At 41.0% G+C, this 24278-nt stretch overlaps 1 protein-coding gene across 1 annotated transcript; it reads right to left on the bottom strand.

Annotated features, from left to right (window-relative positions):
• Window positions 1-161: 161 nt before the first annotated feature.
• mgat4a (alpha-1,3-mannosyl-glycoprotein 4-beta-N-acetylglucosaminyltransferase A) lies at window positions 162-24026 on the bottom strand. Its single transcript, XM_046403178.1, has 16 exons — window positions 23240-24026; window positions 14462-14629; window positions 13235-13375; window positions 8489-8622; window positions 8332-8378; window positions 8115-8228; window positions 7094-7169; window positions 6344-6458; window positions 5702-5832; window positions 5514-5621; window positions 5343-5417; window positions 5138-5256; window positions 3851-3929; window positions 3501-3561; window positions 2750-2862; window positions 162-2625 (listed from the first exon to the last, which is right to left on the bottom strand). Exons 1-16 carry the CDS (start codon window positions 23331-23333, stop codon window positions 2599-2601), a joined length of 1602 nt encoding a protein of 533 aa, XP_046259134.1. The 5' UTR covers window positions 23334-24026; the 3' UTR covers window positions 162-2598.
• Window positions 24027-24278: the final 252 nt, after the last annotated feature.

The following is a 24278-nucleotide window of genomic DNA, read 5'->3' as shown; positions in this document are numbered from 1 at the left end:
TTGTGACAAGTTGAAAAACGATGTCAGGTTAAATTTGTGATCAAATTTGCAATGGATTTACTTTGCTTTCAACCTTTACACTTGCTACACTTGTGATGCAGATGACATGAGTAATGCAAGTAGAACAAAATTATAACACAGAAATGGCCGTGACTTCTAACAAGTGTTTATCATTTATTTCAAAGATGTTCATGTAAAATGATGTCAAAAACTTCAGAGGCAGGCATACACATGTATATGATGAAGGCACATGAACTGATGGGTGTATGGGGTTGTCTCTTTTTGTCTCCTGTCCACTTTTCACACATACAGTAAGGGGATCACATGGATCACATGACCGCTTCTGTTTCTATGTGGATGCGGGACAAGGGAGAGAAGCCAATCCTGTTTACACTGTCTTTCCTCTCTCAAAACATGTTCCACTGTTTAAGTGGCTTGTTCTCATCATCTCCCTATTAGAAAAATAATCTGATGAGGAGGTGGAGATCAAGTGGCTTCAGTTTGTTGAGTACAGCTCTAGCATGGATGGTTTGATGAGTGGGTGGTAGAGGCTGCTCTGACAAAACAAACAAAAAAAAAACAAAACAACTTTTTTTTATATAGATTACATATAGTAATCATGCCTGCGAACAAGCATGATTAGCAAAAATTGTCCCGTTTTCATAGCATTTTCATCAGAAGGCACTTCACTACCCCCCGTGAACAAACCACTGCAATGAAAAATGAGAGAAGTTTCACCCAACAATAACTTGTACTCAAAACAATAGCTTCCACACACACAAATATATAAAATACTGTATGTCTAGTGAATTTCAATAAACTATTAGGTGAGGCAGAAGAGAGAAAGAGAGAGAGAGAGAGAAAGAAAGAAAGAGAGAGAGTAGGTGAGGGAAAGACAGAAATAATTGCTTTGTTTTTTTATATATTTACAATCAGTGAAGGTACTACACAACCTCAGCCAAATCATACAACAAAGGCGTATTCTCCAAAGATCAGTAGTCATAATATTCTGTCTAATGAAAAACAGATATAAAAACAGATTTTTGAACAAAATAAATTGATGCGTGGTTTTGGAGGAGTCCGTGAAATGAGTGTTTACTATGGGAAGACAGAAAATTTAAGCACAACAGTGAAGGGTGTGATGGTAACAAAAAAAATAATGAGTAAGCAGTGCAAATCACGCTGTTTCAGACAGTAACCTGGAACAACAATCCCACCTTTTTTAAACTACTTTCACTTAGAATAACAAAGCTATCGTTCTTAACTGTCAATCAGTAATTAAAGTGTAGGCAAAAGTGAAAGGGAACAAATTGGAATTATGCTGTCGAGACAATTTCAAGGGACCTGGATGTAAGGCACATTTTTCTTCCGATTTTAAACCACAACTACTACAGAATCTATTCACAACTACCATTCAGTTTTTAAGCAGTGAAGATTAAATTGTTTGAGTTGTAGCGTTTCACTTCATGTGAAAACAAACTGGTACAGACTGAATCAAGCCACTTGCACTGGCATATGAAGCAAATTTGCAAGTAGCTGTAATAATGAAAATAACACATACAATAACAATTTAGAGGAAAAAAAAACACAAAATTACACAAATAAAACAGACTCTGAACTACCATAAACATCTCTTAATAGAATAAAAATATATTTTACCTCTTGTACAAATTAAAGATTTATTTCAAATAAATTAATTCACCTTCATAGATCGTCATAGCTGTAGTAATATATCAATATAACAATATATTCCTTCGGGAAAATGAAGCCAAGGCAATGTCTGATTGGTTTACTATAAATGGACACTGAGGTCATACACAGCCTGTCAGACAGGAGGTGAGATAGATAAGGTGTCATGGTACTCATTTCCTTGATGACTGGGGTAGTTAATGAACAGAATCTGGCCTGCGGTCAAAGTTGTTCCTGAAATCCTGAGCTAGTGTTTCAGGACAAGTGGAATATTTGAATGTTTGATGGAAACATTTTAATTTGGGCTGGTGTTGATCTAGAGCTCCGTCACCTCTGTCGAGAACAATGAGCAACTGGCCATCAGTGATAACAACATTCTAGATTATCACGAGCTTTGCTGAGGCGCTAGTGACAGTGCAAAGCCCCAACTTGCCCAAAAGGTGGCAGCATTGAGTAACAGGAGGATTTGGCAGCATCTACACAAGTGGCCAGCTGACTGGTTCTCCCCAGATGTGATTTCTTTTTTCCCCCCCCATTCATCCAAAGGTTTTCTGATTGTGATCAAAGCTGCTGAACAACACAGTCACTTTGACAGCCAGAGCAGGAAACAGATGTCTTCTCACACGTCGCTGTTGTTCTTTAGACAGTAGTATTCACATTCTCACAAATGAATTAAGAGCACAGGAGTGTGGGGGAGAGATGCAAAAAGAAAGGGAGAAATCAATCGATGAGGAGCAAATTACATCAGGAGGAGCAGGGACAGAGAGGTGGTGTTCCTCAGACAAGCTCAGACGAGCAACTCTAGTGGGCTCTAATGACTTCACTGTTGGTTGCCAGAGGCCCTGTGTAAGCAGTCTCGGAGATTTTGGTCCCCCTGGGGCCATGATTCATGTGCCCACTTTGGAAGAGTCAGCCAGCTATTCTCTTAATATGTATCTGCAGGAGGAGAGCAGAGCATCAACATGTGCTGTTGGGTAAAAACAAGACAGCAGCAAGCATCCGTGATGTGTGTGTGTGACTGGATAGGAGATTTAGCAGGTGTGCTGTGTGACTGGCTTACTTCACTGAGGATGGCCCACACAGCTGAGTCTTTGAGAACTGAGAGCCGAAGTGCCACGATAGGATTGAAGGAAGGATCTACAGCCCCTTCTGCCACACCCTTATCAAAGTTACCTGTGTGTTTAAGCACACATACAGCAACACACATGCAGTATTACAATTGGTATTACTCGTAGGAAGAGTGTGAGGCCAATAATTCACTGCTTAGTGAGGAAATAAAAAAACAAACAAATGTTGGCAAACTTGGCAACATTAACTGAGTCGCTGAAAGAAGTGGGAGCTTAAATTCGTAAACACGTTCAGGGTTCAACATTATTTATTTACGGTATTTATTTATTTTACTTCACAAGTGGGTCAGAAATCTACTCGCCACAAGTAAATTTTTATTGCAAGTTGTTGAGCCCTGACTTTTCAGTACAGGGCACAGGTTCTTTTTGGAAGTCATATCTACAAAGAACAAACCGAAAAAAGGCTACAAAACAAAGAGCTCGATAGAAAAAAAATCTGCAAAAGAATAAAAATGAGAAAATGACCGAGATGAAAATTGGAAGGGATAAAAAGAAAGAAAAACAAAGCTGTGACTGAGAACATTTCACACACTTTTTGTACGGTACACTGTCTACCACTGTAGGCTCCATCAGTGTGAGTGTGTAATCGGATCGTGCGCGCGCACACACACACACACACACACACACACACACACACACACACACACACAGACCCAGCACTAGAGGGCTGTCAAATCCACTTACCAATCCTGTAAAAACGGTCTTCAGTTCGCTTGTACTTCTCCTTGGTCTGCAGTCCGGTTTCCTAACATATGAACACAGTGAGAGATGAACAGTAGTTTCAAATATGAAAAAACAAAAGAAGATGATTAAATTGCTTATGTGGAAGTGGAGGCGTGAATCACAGTGTCAGAATGTATCGCCTCTGGCAGAGGAAGTGATTCTGTCACGCTCACATCCCTGTCGATAATCAATATGCTTCGTCACCAACCACTCAGTGTAATCAAATCCAAATTGTTTGCACATCACACCATAGAGGGGTGATAGACTCTGTGTGTGTGTGTGTGTGTGTGGTTTTGGGGGGTTTTCCCTACCGAGACAGGCAGTATTTCCACTGTGGTGTTCTCGATCTTGTCCCCTGGGTGCTCCTGGTTTCCGCTGCGAAATAGGAATCTGCCAAAACAATCAAGAATCATTTTAACTGTAGAGATTGTGATATTTAAATGGTATTTGGTATTTCCACTTCTTATAACCTCACTGACTATGTAAACATACCAATAGGTGGCTATGCTGACTGGACAAATGACTTCACATGGCTCTTCCTTGGGTGGTGTACTGTTTAAACAATGCAACGTGAGTTATGGCTAGCAGCACGGCAGACGAGGAGCTTGTGCCAATTTGATGATGTTTTGTATTTAAAAGGTGACAATGGAGAATTTCATTAGTTATTTCAAACCTAAATATGGTTTACTGGGCATTTTAAAATGTAGAAAAAGGCAAAAGGTGATCGTGATCAAACAGATTGTGATATTATGTTTTGGCCAGATCGCCCACCCCCAGGGGGATGTCAATAGGACTTGACTCTCACTATGCAAGAGCTGATCACAAAATCAAAGCATATGCTTCTCAGATCTCATATTAACGTCATCGCTACAAGTGCTGAACATTAAACACTGCAATATTCCTGCCTTTTTAGCCAATCTCAGTAGATTTTGGAGCAACTGGAGGATGATTTGAATTCACAAAGCGTAGGCTCAGTGTGGAAAAAAAAGTGACGGATCTGAAAGAATGCTGCATCTACTGACCAACTGCTGATGAGATGTTGTCTAATCAGGGTGGCAAAAGAGTCGGAGTCAGTGTAATTGGTGTCATACAAAAGCAGAGAAACCACTTCAGAGTCAGACAGCGGTTCACTAGATGGTCCTATTCCCACTCACTGCCACTTGCCTGCTGAGTGAGACAGTCACACACTCACTTGTCTCACTGTCCTTCTAAAATTAATCTCCACATGACCAAACATTAACATCCTTTTCAGGTCAGCTCTTATCCAAGCTGTCAGTCTCGCTAGCAGCTCTCCTTTATATTCTCTGTCGTACTGCCTCTCTACCTCAGCTCCACAGAGAGTAGGAGGCTGGCCTGAGAATGCCTATTTTAGAGCACTCTCATTAGCACACCCTGATCCCCGGGGAGACACACACACACGCACACACACACGCACACAGAAACTAAGCCTGCATCACTGAAGGGCAGAAGGCAGAAATAAACGAAAGGCAGATTTTTTTTTGCATATTTGTTGGTCCATGCTTTGCAAATGATTTGAATGCAAACAATAAAAAGTCGTGCACACATACAAATCACAAACCCGTGCAACAAACACGTACCTCTCTATGCTAACAGGTCTGTCAAATTTAAAGAGGACGTAGTCTCCTGCAGTCGGAGTGATGGCCCAGAAGAAGTCTTCTCCCAGGTAAGTTTTCTCTAGTGTGTGACCCTGATACACCTGTGTGGAACAAGGGATTCTGCGTTAAATTAACTGCAAAAGACAACAGTGATGATATAGAACGAATACTTTCTAGGAAATGATACCTTCATTGAAGTAGAAACCTCAGCTGGGGGGTTGACATGCATCTTGTGGAGCAGTGGCTTCAGGAAGTCCTTGTCCTGCAGAACACAGACGGAGAGGAAGCCATTATTTGCACACAGGAAGTGGCTTCTACTGTTGCTGCATATAAACATCTGTGAGGGCGTGAGACTCACTGTCAGTTTTTGAATCTTTCCAGCAAGAGAAGAATGGAGTCCCACGTGCTGGAACAGGGATGGTCTGAACCGCACACGTAGGCTGGACTTCTGCCGCTCGCAGTGTTTCTTTAAAAAAAAAGATAAGGAGATGAATGAGGGGACCCTGAGGGGACCACTCATATCCATACAGTAGTCACAGTGCATACCGCATCTTTCTCAGGGTTGCAGACTTTGACCCAAAGAATGTGGTCCAGCAGCCAATCGATGGGCTTCTCCTTGTAGAACATGAAGATAAACTCCACAATGAGGTTCAGGTCTGGTGCTTGGAACATTTTTCCTGCAGAAAAGAAAGAATAATTCACTGATGCTGCACAGAAGCACTCAGCATCATTAAAAATCAATTATTTGCAGTGGGTTTAAAAAAACATTTATGTGAACAAAAACAAAACAAGAAAAAAAGTTTCATTTGGAGTTAAAATAAGCCCATTCCTCATTTACATATTGTAGTGAGTATAGTAATTAGGATTTGCTTTTCTCTGCCAAACCATGTTACTCTGTAATGGCCTAATTTCTATTGTGAGCAAAATAATTTCCAACTTTTCTTAACTGTCTGCTCCAGATCTGTCCAATGGAGCATTTGGCTGTTTATTATCAACTGTAGAAGTCATACAGAATGTGAACACCTTAGAAACTTAAAAGTTAAGATGAAGAGTTAAAAACAACTGTAGAGGCGCCGTGGAGGAGTAGTGCTGATTGACAGTGCTATGCAGCTGACTATGCAGATCTTGCTTCATCTTGCAGAGCCCCGGTGGATACTGAGTGTTTATCACGTGCTGAATGGATCGTACCGATGAAGCCCAGCTGAGAAAACTCAAGGATCATCCAGTCCTCCGATGAGAGCTGCAGGGCAAAGTTCTTCATAGTGGCAAAGTAGTTGGGCTTGGCCACAATATCATCCTCCAGCTGAGGGAACAGAGGCAGAAACAGAACAAAACATAAGACAGAAAAAACACACTTTGACAGTCAGAGTTTATTGTAAAAGGGAGAGGAAGAGAAGCAGGTGGGAGCGACTCCTCTAAGTTCCTACAGGGGCAACACTTCTAGTCCTACTCTACCTAACGTAGCAACTCAGATGTCAGACAGGAAATACCTCGTCCCTCCAGGTGAGAGCAGAGAGTGGAAATGACACATCCCATGCATTAAACAGGAGAGATGGAAGATTAAGAACACAGTGAAACTAAACCAGGAATGTCTGGTGTTAGCAAATCTGCAGAGAATAAACATTTACATAAACATTCCCAAACTGAACGCCTAGTTTAGCCAAGAGGACAGATAAGAGTCTAAGAGGATTAGACTCAGAATGAGTGAAACTGGCTCCCGTCTGAAAGAAAAAACAAACAAACAAACAAACGACACTGGCTCTGATGAATGACTGCAACAGTACACATTTACTTCAAGTGCTCAACATGTTTTAAATTGCGATGACAAGCTCCAAATTAAAACAAACCAGTTAGCCTATTAACAGACTTTGATACGTGTGAGTAACTGAACCAAACTTCAGTCAGTTGGGGAACTTTTGTTTCTTTTTCGAGACATACCTGGACATAATAAACCCCTTTGCTCACAGCGTACATCATGAGGAAGGAATAGTCCAGATTCTGCTTGGTCCTCCATCTAAACAAAGCAGAGATCATTAGCACACATAATCCATTGGTAATTTGTTAGTATTTTTAGAGGTGTCTTCAGAGATATTTTACCTGTGGAAAGCATGTCAGACACATGCAAAAACAGAAAGCAGTGTAAATCCTGTACCCTGAATGCTACACCAACAGACTCTCTGGATAATTTATAAACTAGTGCTGTCATGCTAATTGTTTGATGTGAATGATCTGCCCCTGTTGCAGTCTGACTCACGGCTGCACACGGAGGGCTACAGGTGTAAGGAGGTGGAACACAGATTTTCCAGAATGCACACACACACACACACAGACATCATTAATGTAATATTTAATATCTGTAATATTAAGTATTTTTCTATATTATTTGCATGGATGCATACACACACAGACACAAAAATAAGCGTATGAAGTGTAACTCTATGTCCCATGTTGAACAAGACTGTTCAAACTGCCAACAGAAGCATCTGTACTCACAAACACCCCCATATAATGAGAACAGTCCTCTGGGCCTAAAGGCTACTATCTGAGTACAAACTGTAAGTAGTCAGCACAAACTGCACCATAAACAGATTCCCAATGAAGCCTATTTAGAATTAGATGCCTATGAAGAGAAAAACAGTGGATAATAAGAGAGAGCACTACAGAAAGAGACAGAGGGTGCTGCTGCTGATGACCTTGATTTGACTTTGAGAAATGCCTGTGGAATACTAAGCACCCAGGCAGCTCCTGCTAGCTTTCTCCCTCCCACTTTCCCCCTGATTCATCCTCACACTCTTTCTCTGCAGTCCTCATTCGCAGCTCTCCTGCATTTCTTTTCTCTCAGGACTAGCCTCTCCACGATTTCCATAATGATTTCTATCGAATTTTGTCCTGATTGAATGTAAGCACACTGGACTCACAGACAACAAAGGTGTACACCCACAGTATGTGAACTGCTTACTTGACTCTCTCTTTGGAATCTCCAAAAGTCTCTTTGAGGTTGGTGAGGTCAGGGTAATAGGCGGCTGGTGGCGAGATCACCTCCAACAAGCCTGAACTCAGCTCTGTAGAAAACCTGAACAAAAAAGGAGGTCGTTGGTGACGTCAGCAAGTGTGACACACACACACATTTTCACACGTCTTCATCTTAGTGTGTCTCTACCAGAAAATGTACTCACTCCTTCTCCAGGCCAGCAACAACGCTGTGAACGTAGTCCACATCAGTCTGCCGAGATAAAAGAGTTTGGCACATTAGATCACACAGATTTTTCTGCAGCATATTTGAATTCACTGGGCAGAAGCTATGACTCATACTGAACGAATATGAGATCTCACCTCCCCAACGAAGACAATAATGACACAGTCAAGTTTCTCCTCTGATGACAGCTTGTCTATTAGTGAACGCAGCGTCTCTGACAGATAAGACTTCACCTTACGCTTCACTGTGGGGATTCCCATCACCATGGTAACTGAGAAAAAGACAGAGAGTGAGGTGAGAGCAAGAAGCATCTAAGGCTCCAGGAGTGGCTGTTTAATCAGGTTGATCCCCAACCTAATAATCTTTGCTGTGAGACAAGGACTAATTACATCAGCCTAAATCTGCAAGAACAGAAATTCTTGGCCAAACTGACAGATGGCAATGGGAGGGATGACTGACAGAACAGCCTTAGACAATGTAAGTAAAGTAATGTAAGTAATTTATTCATGCAACATCTGAGGAGTCACTGAATCAACATCACGCAGCAACAATATTTAGAGGTCAGACAGAGCTAACTCATATTTATCATAGTTGGCATTTTCAACAACATTCTTTATCCAGAGATCTGCAAAGCATTCCTAAATTAATTTATGATATTTTCCTACCAACTAAAACAAACAAAACCAGACAAGCCAAAGTCAACAGCAGTGAGGGAAAAAAAAAAACTGGAGAGCAGAACTGACAGAGTTTCAGTTTCTGCCCACTCAAATCTGATTGCTGATGTATCTATCATTTTCTTCAATTAATTTACTAAAAATTAATCTATAAAAACATAAAAAGTTCACCAGCCCCCAAACCAATATTTTCAAGATGCTTATGAGACTAATGGTTCCAAAATTTCCATAGTTATAATAACAAGAGAAAAACATCAAAAACAGCAAATGCTACTTTATGAGAAGCAGCCAGTGTTTTTACTTATTTTTACATAACTTGTTTTTACAGTCAACCTAAATCGTAATCACTTAATTTTGTCAGTCAACAAAGCAATTAAGCATGTCGGCAAAACTCACTGATTGCAAATACAAGCAAGAGTAATGAGCATCTTGGTCTTAAGAAAGGACACAGGCAGCATTATATTCTGTTGAGGACAGACTGGAGAAGTGAGACAACAGTAAGAAAGAGAGGAAAAGAGAGAGGCTATTGTTATCTCCTTATCTCACCAACTGTATGGGGCCCGGAGTGGCTGGATATAAACAGACGGCCTCTTCTTTAGTAGGGAGAGAATCCATGAAAAGTACGGTATACCAGACTGAAAAGCCAGACTGTTACAGACATAAAACCGGTCCATTTCTCTAACTACAAAACAAGGATCACTTTCACCAGGGAAAAACAGAGTGAGGGAATCGGGGAGTGAAAAGAGAGCACAGCAAGCCCACAGTGGTGTGGCAGCAAATGTGAGGATGAAAGTTATCAGGGTTGATATCTGACAGGGAACTGTCCTCATGCTAAGGAAAATAAGTCAAGACAGCAGCGTGAAATTGCCTATTAGCCTGTGTGCTCCCTTTTCCATGTTTATCTTTCTCTCTTCCTCACATGCACGGTGTACTTTTCCTTTACTGACTTCAAATACAGGGTCAGAATCTACAGGAGGCACTTTTGTATAATGTTTTGCAAGTTTTGCTCTCACCCAGAGAAAATGAAAACCAGGTCAAGTGCTGTAGTGGAAGTTACAAACAACTTGCCCTATAGGGACGGTATCGATTGTCAAGTAGCTGGACCAGGGCTAATGAACGCATGTGTTTGTGTGCGTGCATGAGCATACAGTTTGAAAGGAGAAGTGTGCACACTGAGCTGATGTAGGGGCACAAGGGGCCCCAGCAGAGGTACAAAACAAACTTGAGGTGCAGAATGAGTGAGCAGCACAGTGGACTTGACGAAGGGTGCAATCCTCCTGAGTGATCTGAGCAGCGTGGAGAATCTGTCCCAGTTTTGCTTTGTGTTTTTACACACTGAGCTCCGTGTCGTATAGCGACACCCACCACCACCAAGAAAGTAGGTCGAGGATGAAAGCAGAATGTGGGCGGAAGTAAAAGAGACAGGGAGTGACAGAATGAGGGAGGGTGGCAGACAGTGAATGAACAATAATGCATGCAACTGCCCCTCCAAGTCTTCTCCAAGCCTGCCCCTCCCCATTTTCCTTCATCAGCCTGCCCACTTCACTCTGCCATCCTTTCACCTCCTTCATGAAAAAAAAAGCAAAACAATCTACACTTCTTGTGTCCACTTCTCTGTCACATCAGTGAAAAGATCTGACTTGGCACACCATGCTCATAGCAGGAGCTGCTATTCAGCTGTGTAATGTCCAGCAAAATGTCACTTGGCACTTGGCTTAAATGTAGCATGTAAGTCCTTTTATTTTCCCAATTAGGGACCACGGCTTCATGTTATTGAGAGTTATGGTTTGTGGAGGAAATGGCATCATTGTTTGAAATGGGTTATAAAGCATGTGTATTCTGGCAAATAATACTTGTTTGTTAATTACGAACTTTGTTAATTTAACTAATAATTCTTCGACTTATTGATATTACTATGTACATCTTAATGAAGAGAGTAATAAAAATGCACTACACATGAGCACATGTTCATACAAAAAAAAAATATTTGTTCTTTCAGAGAGAACATATTATCAAAGAAGCACGATGAATTACATGATGAATCTAAATTGTGTTTAAGAAAATTACAACCATCATACCTTGGGGCAATTCAGGTATTAATGGGTCTCATGTTTTTAAAAATGTTATAACTGCTTTGTGTCTGTGTGTGTGTGTGTGTGTGTGTGTGTGTGTGTCCACATCATATGGGTTGGATTATAACCCTAACCCACACATTAAACAGCTGAGTCAAAGGTTTCTGTGCCATGCTGAACACTCTGCTGATGATGTAGAAGCAATGATATCACAAAAATATATAATGTGGGTTCCCCAGCAAAAAAACAAAAAACAAAAGAAGCAACAAAAATTTGGCAATATGAGGTTTATATTACTGTCAACTGCTAATATATTGTGTGGGCCTCTTTCAAACAGAGTAGATGCACAGCATTTTGGTTTAAAAACCCGGCGAGCTAAACAGTGTGTGTGTGAGCACATGTTTGGTTCCACACTGACTTTCTTTGCAATAAGAAGTAAAGAAGTAGCTGGCACCATGTGTATTAGAACAGACAAAACTGTCTACATTCTCCAGGCCAGCAGCAACAAAGACTGGAGTACAAGAAAATCTAAAGTGGGGAGAAAAATGGGGAAACTTTTGCTTGTGCCATGTTTAGTAGCTCGTTAGTGTAAACAAATGCTGGTGTTGCTTGGCAACAAAAGAAGTACAGGCTGTGTGTAAAGGGTACAAGTTGGGCACAAGTGGTATTTACAATAGTGCTGTTTTGTTGGTTTCTGTCTAAAAAGGGCTTCAGTGAGGCCCTACTCAACCAGTTCAGTCTCAGAGGTTCTGTGAACTGTTTCCTCACATAATGCTTGTTCAATTTAAAGTAGGATGATGTCCTAATTTGCACAGCTATAAATATCCCAATGTCAGATGTGCTTTAACCAGCAGAGAAACAAAGGGGAGAAGTGAAAAAAAGAGGTGAGGAAATACAATGAGCCATAGAAAAAAGGAGACATTAAAGACAGTATTTGGGCCTCAAGGTGAGAACTGATGGTGGCTGTTCACAGAGGCATGCAGGGGCAGTTGTATGTCTCTGTGACCCACCGATGCAGAGATCCATAATCACTTCCCATTAGCAGTGCTTCCAGCTTGGTTGTGCACTGCAGCGAACACAACTCATAGTGTTTTACCGTGGGAATCTGGTGAGAACAAGGCAGCAGGCAGCGACAAACTCTGCGTTATTCGTGGCTAGGAATTCTCTCTAGCAATTCTGAAGAAAGCCAAAAAGAGTGTGAAATCACGTCTGCGGGTAACAGATACCTGCCCACCTGTCATGAAACCAGACAGACTTTCTCGTTTCCTGTGGGAATAGCTTGATCACTGATCGAACCAGGCTCTGAGTCAAGGACAAGAAACTCCAATTCATTCTAGATTGGTCCATTCTTCCTTTCTTTTAATTTATCAAGGCTCTCTGTTCTTCCCCTCAGTCACTGTCATAAGGACTGTGGAGTGCTGCTGTATGCTGCTGCTTGAGGGGTAAAAGGAAGAAATAAAAAAAAATGAATAGTTGAAAAGAAAAAGAAAATAGGAGTTAAAAGCAAAGAGTGAAACAGCAGAGGAATAAACCATAAGAAAGGGGAGGCTAATGACAGCGACTTTGAGAGGTGTGTGATGTGGCACTTTTGTGAGCTTTGTAAAAATTAGATTTTTTGGTGTCTTTACTGTAGAAAACTATCTGGTGCAAATTTACACTGCTCGTATAACCTTAAGTTCAGTTCTTGTTCCTAATGTAAATTTTCTTTGGACAGCACTTCTCAAAATGTTATGGTGAGCCTCTAAGTATAATAAAAGAGAGAAGAAAAGGACAAGGGAAAAGCATTTCAGCATCTGAACTACAAGCACGTGTCAGAAAAACAAAGTGGGATAGAGAAGTGTTCTTGCCCAACAGGTTGGATAAATACTGTCCAAAGTAAACAGGGAACTATACTGTAAAAACAATATAATTATCCTCAAATGTGCATGCTCTCCGGAGGGAGTTGTTGTTGTGAACTTGTAACTGAAAACTTGCTGAGACTTGATTTTTTTCCCTTGCGTAATGAGCATCTCTGGAGGTTTTACTGTGTTTGTGTGGGATGATCATGCATTATCTAAAGAAAAAAAAAAAAAAAAAGCTCAACAATCAGGTATGTTACCGCTCTACTGAATGTGAAGTGTGTGTACACGCGTCTCACCTCCTGTGCGGCCGAGACCAACCTGCACTGCAGGTTGCAGGCTGCCCTCATTGTTGAGAAGGTGAGGCAGGTGATGGTAAATATTTGGCACCTGGAGAGGTTTCCTGTTTGCGAGCTCTTTCAGTAGTTTCTGTGTCTCATCTGAAAGCAGCCACAGATTCAAGTTAAATGGAATCCTCTTCTGAGTTTCATCAAATGATGACAGGTGTGAAATTATGCAGACTTTTAAAGCACCACCTGTTCATACCATTGATGCTGTACCTACAGAATCACAGAATAAAATACTAAACTATACACTGACTTACCCACAGCAAAAAAAAAAAAAAAAAAAAAAAATCTGACTTCTTCCTGAGAATTTGAATGCTCACTGCCTGCAGGACCCTGTCTAAGCATGTGACTTAAACCATACTGTGGCATATCTACTGTGCCATCCCTTAGCAGGGCTCTTGATGTTTTGTACTGTCCCACTGCAGCCGGTAATCAGATGAAATAATGTTAACCAAACTGTATTTTCATTTTCCATTTGTGTGTGCATGACGAATGACAAAATTAAAATCTTAATTTGAAACAGCATAATAACCGCCATAATATAAATTCACGCATATCTAAATAATTTGCAGTTTCAAAAGCATAGCAATGCCATTACGAAAATGAAACTTAATTTGAAATGCTCTTTTCATTTTAAAATTGGAAAACAAAATGCAACATAAGCTTTGAAATGACTTTTACATTTTTAATGTTGTTATGTGCTGTGCTAAGCAGCGAAATGGTCTTGTGACCAGTACATTTCAGGAAGCTAGATTTTATAATCCACACAGTGGTTTTTGGGGTTGACAAATTTACCAACATAGGCCTGCCACTTTAAATGAAAATGGGACAAAGCCTGTTTCATTTCATTTTCCTGAGAAATGAGCAAGCTCTTACAAAGTACTTCCCATGACCATTTTTTCCAAATAATAAGAGTCTTCCTCTTAAAACTGTCTTACATAATCTGGAAATGTAAAAAGCAGGCAAAAACAACAAAAAAAGCATTTTGGTTTTGATGTTACGCCAATTCAAAAGATGATACAAAACCAATGCGAAATGAAACGCTCCATTAGATAACAATTAGAACATTACAGAAGTCAACACACACATCTGTTGCACACGCATCACCGAAAAACTTCCATCTTGATTTAACAGTGGAAAAGCTCGGTTGGAGTTCATGTGTTTGTATGTGTGCACTACCTGAGAAGTTGGTGAGTGCATCTTTGCTGCTATTAGTCTCGGCGATGGCGCGTCTGAACTGCTCCAGAATGTTGTTGAGCTCAGACGAGCGCTGCAGCGTCCTGTGTTCTGCCACACGAAGGCGCTCTTTCAGGGCATGGAACTCCCTCTGGTATGCTATCAGCTTCTCTGTTATCCAAAAAAAAAAGCAGAAAAGCAAAGTAGGGTACATTAGCAAATGTCAGCAGGCAGAGTGCGGAGAGCAGGGTTCAAATGCTAACTAAAAGCATCCTGCCTACTACTTCACTATATCTTCACACAATCAGTGTACATTTCACCATAGCGCTATTTACAGGTGGTGAAGACTTTAGATTACATCCAAAAATGCCAGTGTAATAGCAACAGCACACAGCAGAAAGATGACAAACTAAAGAACGCTCATTTCTGCCAGGGCTGCTCAGGGCTCGAAATGAGTTCTTTTAGAAAGAGAAAATGTTAAGAGAGTTTTGATGGGCATCCAGATTTTGATCGTCATCAAAATACTGGTAATGACATATAACATGTACATTCTCGTGTACCAGACTGTAGTTCTTCAGAAGATCCATTCCAGAGAATATGACTGAATCATCCAAACTTCTTTCATTTTGGTCCACGCCCAAAACTAATAATGTCTTACTTGATCCTTGGCCTAAATATCTCTAATAAATGATAAACAGTTTCTTTGCTTTAAGTGGAAACACCTCAAGGATATTGTTTTTTTTTTTTTAATTAGCAATGCTAACTGAGCAATGAGTGTACTTTCATCAGCTCTCCCTTTCATATGGTTCCAAGCACTCTGAGCCTGAGGGGCTGACTTGTAAAGGCACTCCTAAGCCGAACTCTGCTGAACCGGTTTACTGGAGCGGTTTGGAGGGAAGTGCACTGGATCTGCAGAGCTGCCACGGGAAGGGAGGGCTCTACCGTCTCCTGATCAGGATTTCTAAGATCGTACCGGAATTTATAGCACTTGGCGCAAACCTGTTTTCAAAGTTCTGAGCTACTGCAGTACCTCTTGGTGATACTATTGACAATGATCCGACACTCATGAGCAGCCATTTATTGGCAATATCAGTTGCATGTTTTTACTGGAAATAACTTTTCGGGTTTAGACGGGAAGTCTGTCATCAGTGGACTCACCTCAGGAAACAACATTTCAGCATAAGAGGCAAAAATAAACAGAGGAAGTGAGAGTCTGTAAAAATCTATCTAAGGTTGATTACAAAGAACATCTCGTGTGGGTGTGTATTTGTGTGCGTGTGTGTGGGTGGCGGGATGGGTCAGTCTCTGATCTTCCTCTGCAGTTAGATTTATTGTGCCCTTTTCAGAGAAACATCTACCACTACAAAACCCAGACTCTCTTCATCTTCCCCTTTCCAACACCCTCTCTCTGACTGAGCCATTGTCCATCCACTCTGCCCTGGCTCCTCTTCAGCACAGAACCATGTTGTTCCTCCTGAATGTCGATCTCTAAGACACACAGACAGATGCTGTCATTTGGCCCAAACCTCATGAAAAGGGTAGCTTCAAACTAAAACAGACTTTCATCTTCACATCAGTCCTTTGACTGATGACGCCAGGCCTGTTGAGTTGAGGCCACACCTGTAATCTCACTGTGTGCAAAAACACAAAGAGCAACAGAAACAAGAAGTACCGTATATATGCTTTCTGTTTACCGTTATGTTTCCCATGCAAAGACAGTGGTGGTTAAAGAGCAGACTTTTGCATGAATTGCATAATAGCACATTCTCTTTCAGCGAAGTGCCAGTGCAGTGTGTCATTGCCAAAGTTACTTGGGGCTTACACAAGTCTCTTGACATTTCAGGTAAATGTCAGCCTTTATATGCTTGACACAGTACAGACCAAATGGGAACAACATGAAATCCAAGCAATAGGCTGAGCGGTTGAATCTGTTCTTGTTTACACCCACTGGATGACTGAACAGACGCACAAAACGCATTAAAAAATTAGACCTACCAACGCCCTGGAGTACATCTGTACGATCCCATTGTTCTATTCCATTCACTAGAACCATGAGTAGTGGGGGCAGGGCTAAGTGCTCATGCCCTGCTTCACAACTGCTCTCCTTCCCTCTCTCCAACTTCTTCACATCATCTCATCCATTTCTCCTAATTTCATACCGTTTCACATTTCAGGGTTTTCTAAACATTCTACACAACGTGCACATCTACCCTGGCATATTTTTGATTGACACGGATGGGTTTTTTTTGTTGTTTTTGTTGTTGCTGGTTTTATTTTTTAGTGACTGAAAAAGTTAACTGGCTCCAGACAGTACAGTGGAGCATATAGGAAACAAACCATCCGACCTTCTGTGACACTGTGTTCACTCGCTTTGACCAGCAAAAAGCATTCAAGTTGGTGAAGACTGGATTTCAGAGAGGCAGAGAGAGAGAGAGAGAGAGTTGGCTTGGCTACACAGCTCTTCAAACATCCAACTCCTGAGCTTCACAGTTAAAGAGAGGGAGATCTTGGTGCTGAGAAATACTTTACAGAAACCAGTCCCTGAACTCACTAGAGCGTTAAGTTTTATCAGTCAATCCGTTAGCTAATCATGAGCAATCTTGTCCTTGACCTCACTCTGTCTTGGTGACTGTGGGTCCACAAGTGCTGATGAGGGACTTGCGCCATTTACGTCAGCCTGAGTGAGAGGGGTGCCGTACATAATACGCAAATTGTCTCGTTGGAGGAAACTTTCACTTTTCCTTTCTTTTTCTTCCAAATTTGTACATGCTGGTCAACAAGCAATACTGAAAAAAAATGTTGTTTTTCAATGTGTCAGCTAAATTTCAGCTAAATCTGGAGTTTCTAGACAGAAAAAGAAATCAAACCCCACCTACTTGTGATGAAGGTGTTTGTTTTTAATCATGTTATAAAATACTGTAGCCAGAATAAGTATCCCTTTTCATTATTTAATGCTGCACAAAAACTGGAAATCACCTCTTTTCAGTTTTAGATTAGATTTAGAGAAGAAAATGGGTCATTTAAACCAAATGACAAAAATACTCTTACCACCACATACAATGCATATACTGGAAATACACTGTGTATATATATGCTGTAAACAGGCAGTTCAGCCAAAATCATACAACAAACTTGCTGTCTTCCGCCTTTAAAAGCACACTAAAACAGTGAATCTGGCACTGTACCAGAAGTCCCATTTATATTATAGAATATTTTTTCCCCCCAGTGTTGATCTCAGCAGTCTCTGCGTACTTGTACCCCTGTGAAAAGTAGTTAGGCTTTTATTCACATTACACTGTAAAATCAGCAAATTTAACAATCCTTAAATTTGCTGAGAAGATGCAAAGTTACGGAGCCTTTTCTTATGAACTCGCAGCTACAGATTCCACCTTCCAGAAAAGATGCATACAAAACATGTCCACACGCATTAAGCATGTATGAAGACCTCAAGTGGTGCACCTGCTAGCCACTTGGATCCACACTGCAGCTGCTGTGTGCAACACAAAGCATTTAAGGCTGTTATCTGTTAAGTAGGACAGATGGTGCAAAACATGGACTTGAGATTAACAGGGTAAAAACAGGGATATTTATGACATGACTGTTTTGTTCTCATTGAGGGATCAGATCTCAAAGTTCACAGATCCTCCATCATTAATCTAACATGACTTTTGGAGTTATACTATATGGAGTATATACACTACAACTTTGACTACTGAATGAGAAGATGAATTGTTCTGTACTGTGATTCATATCAGTTTGACAAAAAAAGAAAAAAAACTTTTAAGTGATACTAGTTAATGTAGTTTAAAACAGATGCACCGGATATATATTATGGCACTTATTCTTCACACAGACAAAAAAAGAACAAGCACACCAATACACATAAATAATACTGCACACGCACAGAGTAGTAGTATTGATTTTTGGAGGTATTTCCCTGAAGAGAAGTGCAAGTCGATCCAAGAGTAGGTGAGTGATACTCCCTGAACGCTTCCATGTAGTTTGCAGAAAGACAAAATGCACGCCTTCCTTACATTCAGCCTTTTTCTTTGCAATACGCCACAACCTATTCATTTCAGTGAAAGGACTATGGGGTCAGAAAGCAAACTGGTATCAGAAGAGGCCAAACTAACATTTGCCCTCCCTTGGCAACTTTCCAATCCACATTCCTAATTTTACCTCTTCACCATAGGTTCATTGTTTCTACTGACCATCACCCACTTCTTCTCCTGTGCTGTAAGTCATGACAAGCTCCTGCAGCCTGCTGTGTTTCTCTGTGGAAGAGCTCACTGTCTGACAGCACTGAGCGTAGATCGAGGCCCCACTCTGCTAGCTTCTGCTTCCACTTCCACTCTGGCTCTACTTGACTCCTGTAGGGCCACTATAAGCCAAGACTATCACTCTGTTTTGGAAAAATGCCACTCTCAGGGACGTCACCAGTCAATAGCTTAATGATATGCAGTGGGATCCAGAGCACGGGTACAGTACAAAACTGAATTTTAGAGCTGAAACAATTTTACAATTAGTTGATTAACAGCTCTTTTGATTGCCATAAAATAAATTCAGTCATTTTTCAAGTTAAAATATTAAAGATTTACTGTTTAGATCATCTCAAATGTGAGGATTTGATGTTTTTTCTTGTAAACATGACAGAAAACTGAATATCTTTGAGTTTTGCACTGTCATCTTGGGCTCTGGGAACTTACAATGAGCATTTTATAGTTTCTCGTTTTGTAAGGAAAACCATTCATTAAATAATGGTAACATTAATAAATGAAGCAAACTGTTTGTGTTCGGAGCACTTGAAATTTTCTGCCATAATTTAGCAAAAAATTATTTATTTTAACTGATAATTAGAGTTTGGTTCTTGAAGAGAACAGTCTGCTTTCATTGGCAATTTAAAAAAAAAAAGGTGTGACAGTGCACTTTAATGTGGTTATCTGAAATGATTTCAGAGCAACGTGTTGAGCACCATGTAAGAAAGGAGGGGAATTCTGCGCGGAAACTAAAAGACACACCCCACGTTTAGCAGGATTTCCACTTATCGGTGAGGGTCTGTGTGGACTGTCCTCCTTGTTTTTCGTGACAGCTGTGACAAAGCTTGCATGTATGTGCAACCACATCCATACATACAAACTAATGTGTTCAAGCAGGTGCTTAATACACAACAAACTTAATGCACAGGTTAATCAACAGAGAACAATTAGAGCCCAACAATGACTGTGTCCCCTTCCTGACGCTAAGGACAAACTGTATGCCGTCCGGGAATTCTGTCCAAAAGTAGAGAAAAGGAACGCATGAACGAATGAATAGCAGTGTGGGCTACAGGAAGTGAGCAGAATCATGAGGGGGAAAGCAACCATTGTTAACACACTAACAGCTGAAGACGCCCATTCTTATTTAGACGATGGTTATGTGTGTGTGTGTGTGTGTGACTAAGCACAAAACACAGAAAAAAAAAAGAAGGAGCCCACTGTCTCACTGCCTTGTCAGCACTCTCATGCTTTCTCTCCATCATACAGTCCACCTCAGGCTCTTCTCGTGCTCTCTCTTTTCAAATTTGGCCTTTCTACTCTTTTCCTCCTCTTCCAGGCCACTTGGGATTTATCTGGCAGACTGACCTAGCTCACAGCACACACAAACGTAACGTATATACACACACATATAACAAGACACTGCAAATAAGACGAAACACAATGTGCAAACTTTATTCTGTCACGTCCTAAGAATAAACCATCATGTATCTGCCTTTCCACAGTCCTTATCTGTCTGTTCAATTACCTCCTTCACTGCAATCACTTTTGCTATTTTTGGCCTATTGTGTTTGATGTGACAATGGAAGAAAACCATGCCTTTAAACACAAAGGAAGTGGAAGGCATGGGTTTGAGGAAATCACATTTGCAAAAAGGAAGAGTGCAATGGACTCAGCAAATCTGCTGAGGCAATAAGCACCTCAAACTAGGGCTGGAAATCACAGAGAAAGTAAGAATAGCAAAATAAAAAAAGTATATCACAGGTAAAAATAACACATCATTTCTATAACTTAACTAAAAATTCTAACTGGGGCTTGTTTCTACTAATAACAGGAAACACATACAATTAATTATACTAATTACTCCACAATATGGATATTTGCTGCATATTTGTTACCCATAAACCACTGGATGCCACTCAGCACAGTGGCATTGGATTTAAGGTTGGGTGATAATCACAACCTTCATCTGGAAGGCATAAACATATCTGTGTTTTCAGTCCATCATGACTCAAGTTGTCACAACACATGCAAAGTCAAACAACTGTGATACCAGCCATCGGTTCAGGTTTTCATACCAACTCTGAACTCGAAACTTTTCTTCTCCACACTACTGCAAAACAAACTGAAGTCTCATTCACAACGTGAGGTGGTAAAATGTTGTGAAGGTAGTCTAGCATCATTTTCCTCACACAGGGTTGACAAAAAACAAAGTGACCAAAGCCTGTTTACTTTGTCACCAGTCTGCTTTACTGTCAGGATGAACTTCTTGTAGATTATTTAGTATTTAACAAGTTTCCTTTCCTTGCTACCCCCTCAAATTTAATTGTGCACCACACGTACAATAACACACTGCTATTATTATTAAGATAAACACAAGCAGAAGTTGACATCAGTGGGCAATTTTCTTAAGAAATAATGATGTAATTTGAGGGAACGCATTTAGAGTGACAATTTGTTTGTTATTTTCTTGCCTATGTGTCAATGACATGGCAAAAAATATGTGCCATGTTGAGTTTTTGTCCCACCTCTATCTGAAACTCCAACGTTATTCTTCGTATTTATCGCGCTAGTCGGTATTGTTCGGGTTTATGTGAGATATAACCACAAAGACACAGGAAAGCAGTCTCTCACTGGGGGATGGGGCAGACTCTGACAGAGAAGTACACATTCTGGAGAGTCATTCAACATGGAGTGTTTGTACAGCTGACTGGCACAGCTCTCTTTCACAGCAGTCAAGTGAGTAGGAACAAGATAAGCTGGCAGAAGCAATGAGTTAAAGGAGAAAAAAATGAAAATAATTTTGCGATTATCTCTCCACACCCAATAAACCCCGCCCATGACACAAAGCCACAAACAGCGTTTTACTGACTACAATAACCGAATATACTCACAGTTGTGAGCCTGAACAGAAATATGTTTCCTGCGTGCAACTATCAAAACAGGTTTTTTTAAATCTTCATTTTCCAGAATGACTCAATGCCTGGGGCCAAGCACACTCTAAACTCCCACGCTGGGCAGAATCAAGAGAAGAAGCCATCTATAACCGCAGGGAGTGATGATATAGGATAAAAAAGACACTCATATGTTCAAAAAAAAAAAAAAAAGAAAGAAAGAAAGAAAAGCTGTATTAAAACATCTCATGTTAAGATGAAAAACAGCAAAAACAGGGGAGGCAAGAGGCCGGTGAATACACGAATAAAGCTTGTGATGTTATTGATCTAAGTTGTTAGCTAATTTGCAGATTCAGATTATTACCAAAATAAATCACAGACTATGACCAAATATTAGATATTATTAAATAGGCCTCCTAGCAGTACATTAAATAATTAAAATAAGCATCACCTTTATCTAACACACATATGGAGCCAAATGCTTTTCTAGTCTAGGGTCTAGGGCCCGGCTGCCTTTAAGCAAAGCAGTGCTAGAAAGTAGCATTGGATTTTTTCTGTATCCTGCCATGCTTAAAAGTTAAACACATTTGCTGATGTCATCAACTGTAGAGAAAGCTGTGAGGTACAAATATATACGGGTACTTGTTTTCAACATAAAGGAAACTACTAGCCAATGTTATCATGTTCGCATCTTGTGACAATTATGTGAAATTGAACACCAGGGTCTCCTCTCAGTATTCCTGTTCTGTCTGCAGACTTAACAGGATTGTATCAACAGGTCCAGCAGACAGAACAAAGGTCATCGCCACTTGACCTCTGTTTATCACACTCACGCTTTCACCAAACCATGGGCCAATCTCGGCCTGGCCTAGTGGTGGCAGCCGCTGGACTCCATTTAAAGGAAAAATATTTCAACTAGCAGATAAGCTCCACAGTAATCACATCATGAACCTTTGGCTTGGAATTTATCTGAAGGCTGCAATTATTTACACTCTGCTGATAATAAGTCACCAAGGACTATAACCCTCGCCACATGGATTGGGTTAACCATGGCAAGCAAGCACTCCGTCTTTGCATACTAGTGAAACACAGGCACCCTTGTGTAACAAGCCTGAGCCCACATGTTTGACAGCACATGGAAAAATATAGTTAGTTTCCTTAATGTGTCTCCAGAAAGAAAAACGGCAATGAAAGGTGTGATAAACACGAAGTATTGCAAAGTGTGCAGCCTGGTGCTTTAAACTGACATGGGCATACTAATTTATCTCTAGGGTTGGATAGAAGCAATGTGGAGATGAGCAATGGGCTGTGAGGGGAGATGAGGACTGACTACAGATCTGCTATGCTGTCAAACACTAGAAACGAATATTGGGAATGGTAATATTTCAAAACAACACAGACGAACGAGTACAGAAAGGCCAATTACTACAAAAGGTGTCCGCTGTATAATGTACGTCTAAGCATGACAATGTATGCAATGAGACGTTGGTTGTTACGCTAACACCTGCCGTCCTAAGACATGCCGCGGGACCCACGTCAGCTTGATGTCTGCCAGTTTGTTAACCAGGCCTTAGAACTGTGGGTCCTGCTAAAAGACCCCTAGTAGACCACGATGACAGAGCTGTCCAGCCTACCTTTGCCATTCTGCCACGCTGTGTACCACGACAGGCTGAGGAAAGACGTGAAGAAAATAATCGCAGTGGCCACAGTTCCATTTCTGAGCCTCATCTCATTTCAGCGATGCCTCTCCTCGGCTGAGTGTCGGGGACCCCGGAGCTGCCGTTGCCTCCCTCCCTCCCTCCTCTCTCTGCCTTCAGGCTGTTGAGACTGGTGTTGGCGCAGGCATGTGTGGGCGTCACACGGTAAAAATCGCTATAGTTAACGGTACCGCGGACATGAGCTTCTGCGCCAGGAGGGGAATACGCGGACGTATCCGTATCGGTGCGTCTTTTCTTGCAGTTGTTCGGAGGGCTGTAACTGGCTCCTCCTGTACCGTCCTACGGCGATCAGTCACGAGTCAAGTGCTTTCCGCGAAAAGACAGCTTACATGGTCGGTTAGGACAGAACAAGCTAGCTGCCGACACAATACATTGTAATCGTTAGGGCCACTCGTCGGCTACAAGTTACAAGAAGGCATTTGGGGAGAGCGTAGCGGTTAATCCTCTGGGATAGGCTCTTCGCTCTCTGACGGTTGTCGAAAGGCAACGCCTCGAATCACGTTGATTCCGGTTCAACTGGCAACAGATGAGCTTAAAAAAACAAAAGCATCGTGTTGCTAACTAACCGAGCATACAGGTGCCCTCTTCAGACATGGAATACTAAACATGCTGGCTTCCTCTGTCTGTGAAGGTGATGGTATTTTGTCATTTACACATAGGTAACTTTTACGTCCATATGGCTTCATTCAGACAAAACAGCACATTTACGGGATGGTTTGCGTGTTCGCGCGATATTTGGAATCTGCTAAAGCGGAGCGCGCGCACACACGCACGTATTTGTATATGCTTACATGTGAACGGCTTTGATTACCATGTATTTTATGCAATACTTTTTATTGCTTTATATCACTGTTTTATGTATTATCAAAACGTTTATACTTTGACAAATTTGTGAAACTTTCGTGCCAACAAAGCTTTTGAATTTAAACTTAATTGAGAATTCCTGTATGTAAAG

This window comes from Scatophagus argus, chromosome 11, assembly GCF_020382885.2.
Source record: "Scatophagus argus isolate fScaArg1 chromosome 11, fScaArg1.pri, whole genome shotgun sequence".
NCBI classification, from domain to species: domain Eukaryota; kingdom Metazoa; phylum Chordata; class Actinopteri; family Scatophagidae; genus Scatophagus; species Scatophagus argus.
Note: the sequence above shows the minus strand (reverse complement) of the source record. Positions and strands in the feature narration are given on the sequence as shown.

What these genes read in the sequence shown, in the direction of transcription:
- mgat4a (XM_046403178.1), bottom strand. Translation starts at nt 23,333, where the DNA reads ATGAGGCTCAGAAATGGAACTGTGGCCACTGCGATTATTTTCTTCACG. An exon ending in GAAAGATTCAAAAACTGACA is followed by an intron (nt 5,418 to 5,513) that starts GTGAGTCTCACG and finishes TGTGTTCTGCAG; the next exon opens with GACAAGGACTTCCTGAAGCC. An exon ending in AGGTTTCTACTTCAATGAAG is followed by an intron (nt 5,257 to 5,342) that starts GTATCATTTCCT and finishes TGTTCCACACAG; the next exon opens with GTGTATCAGGGTCACACACT.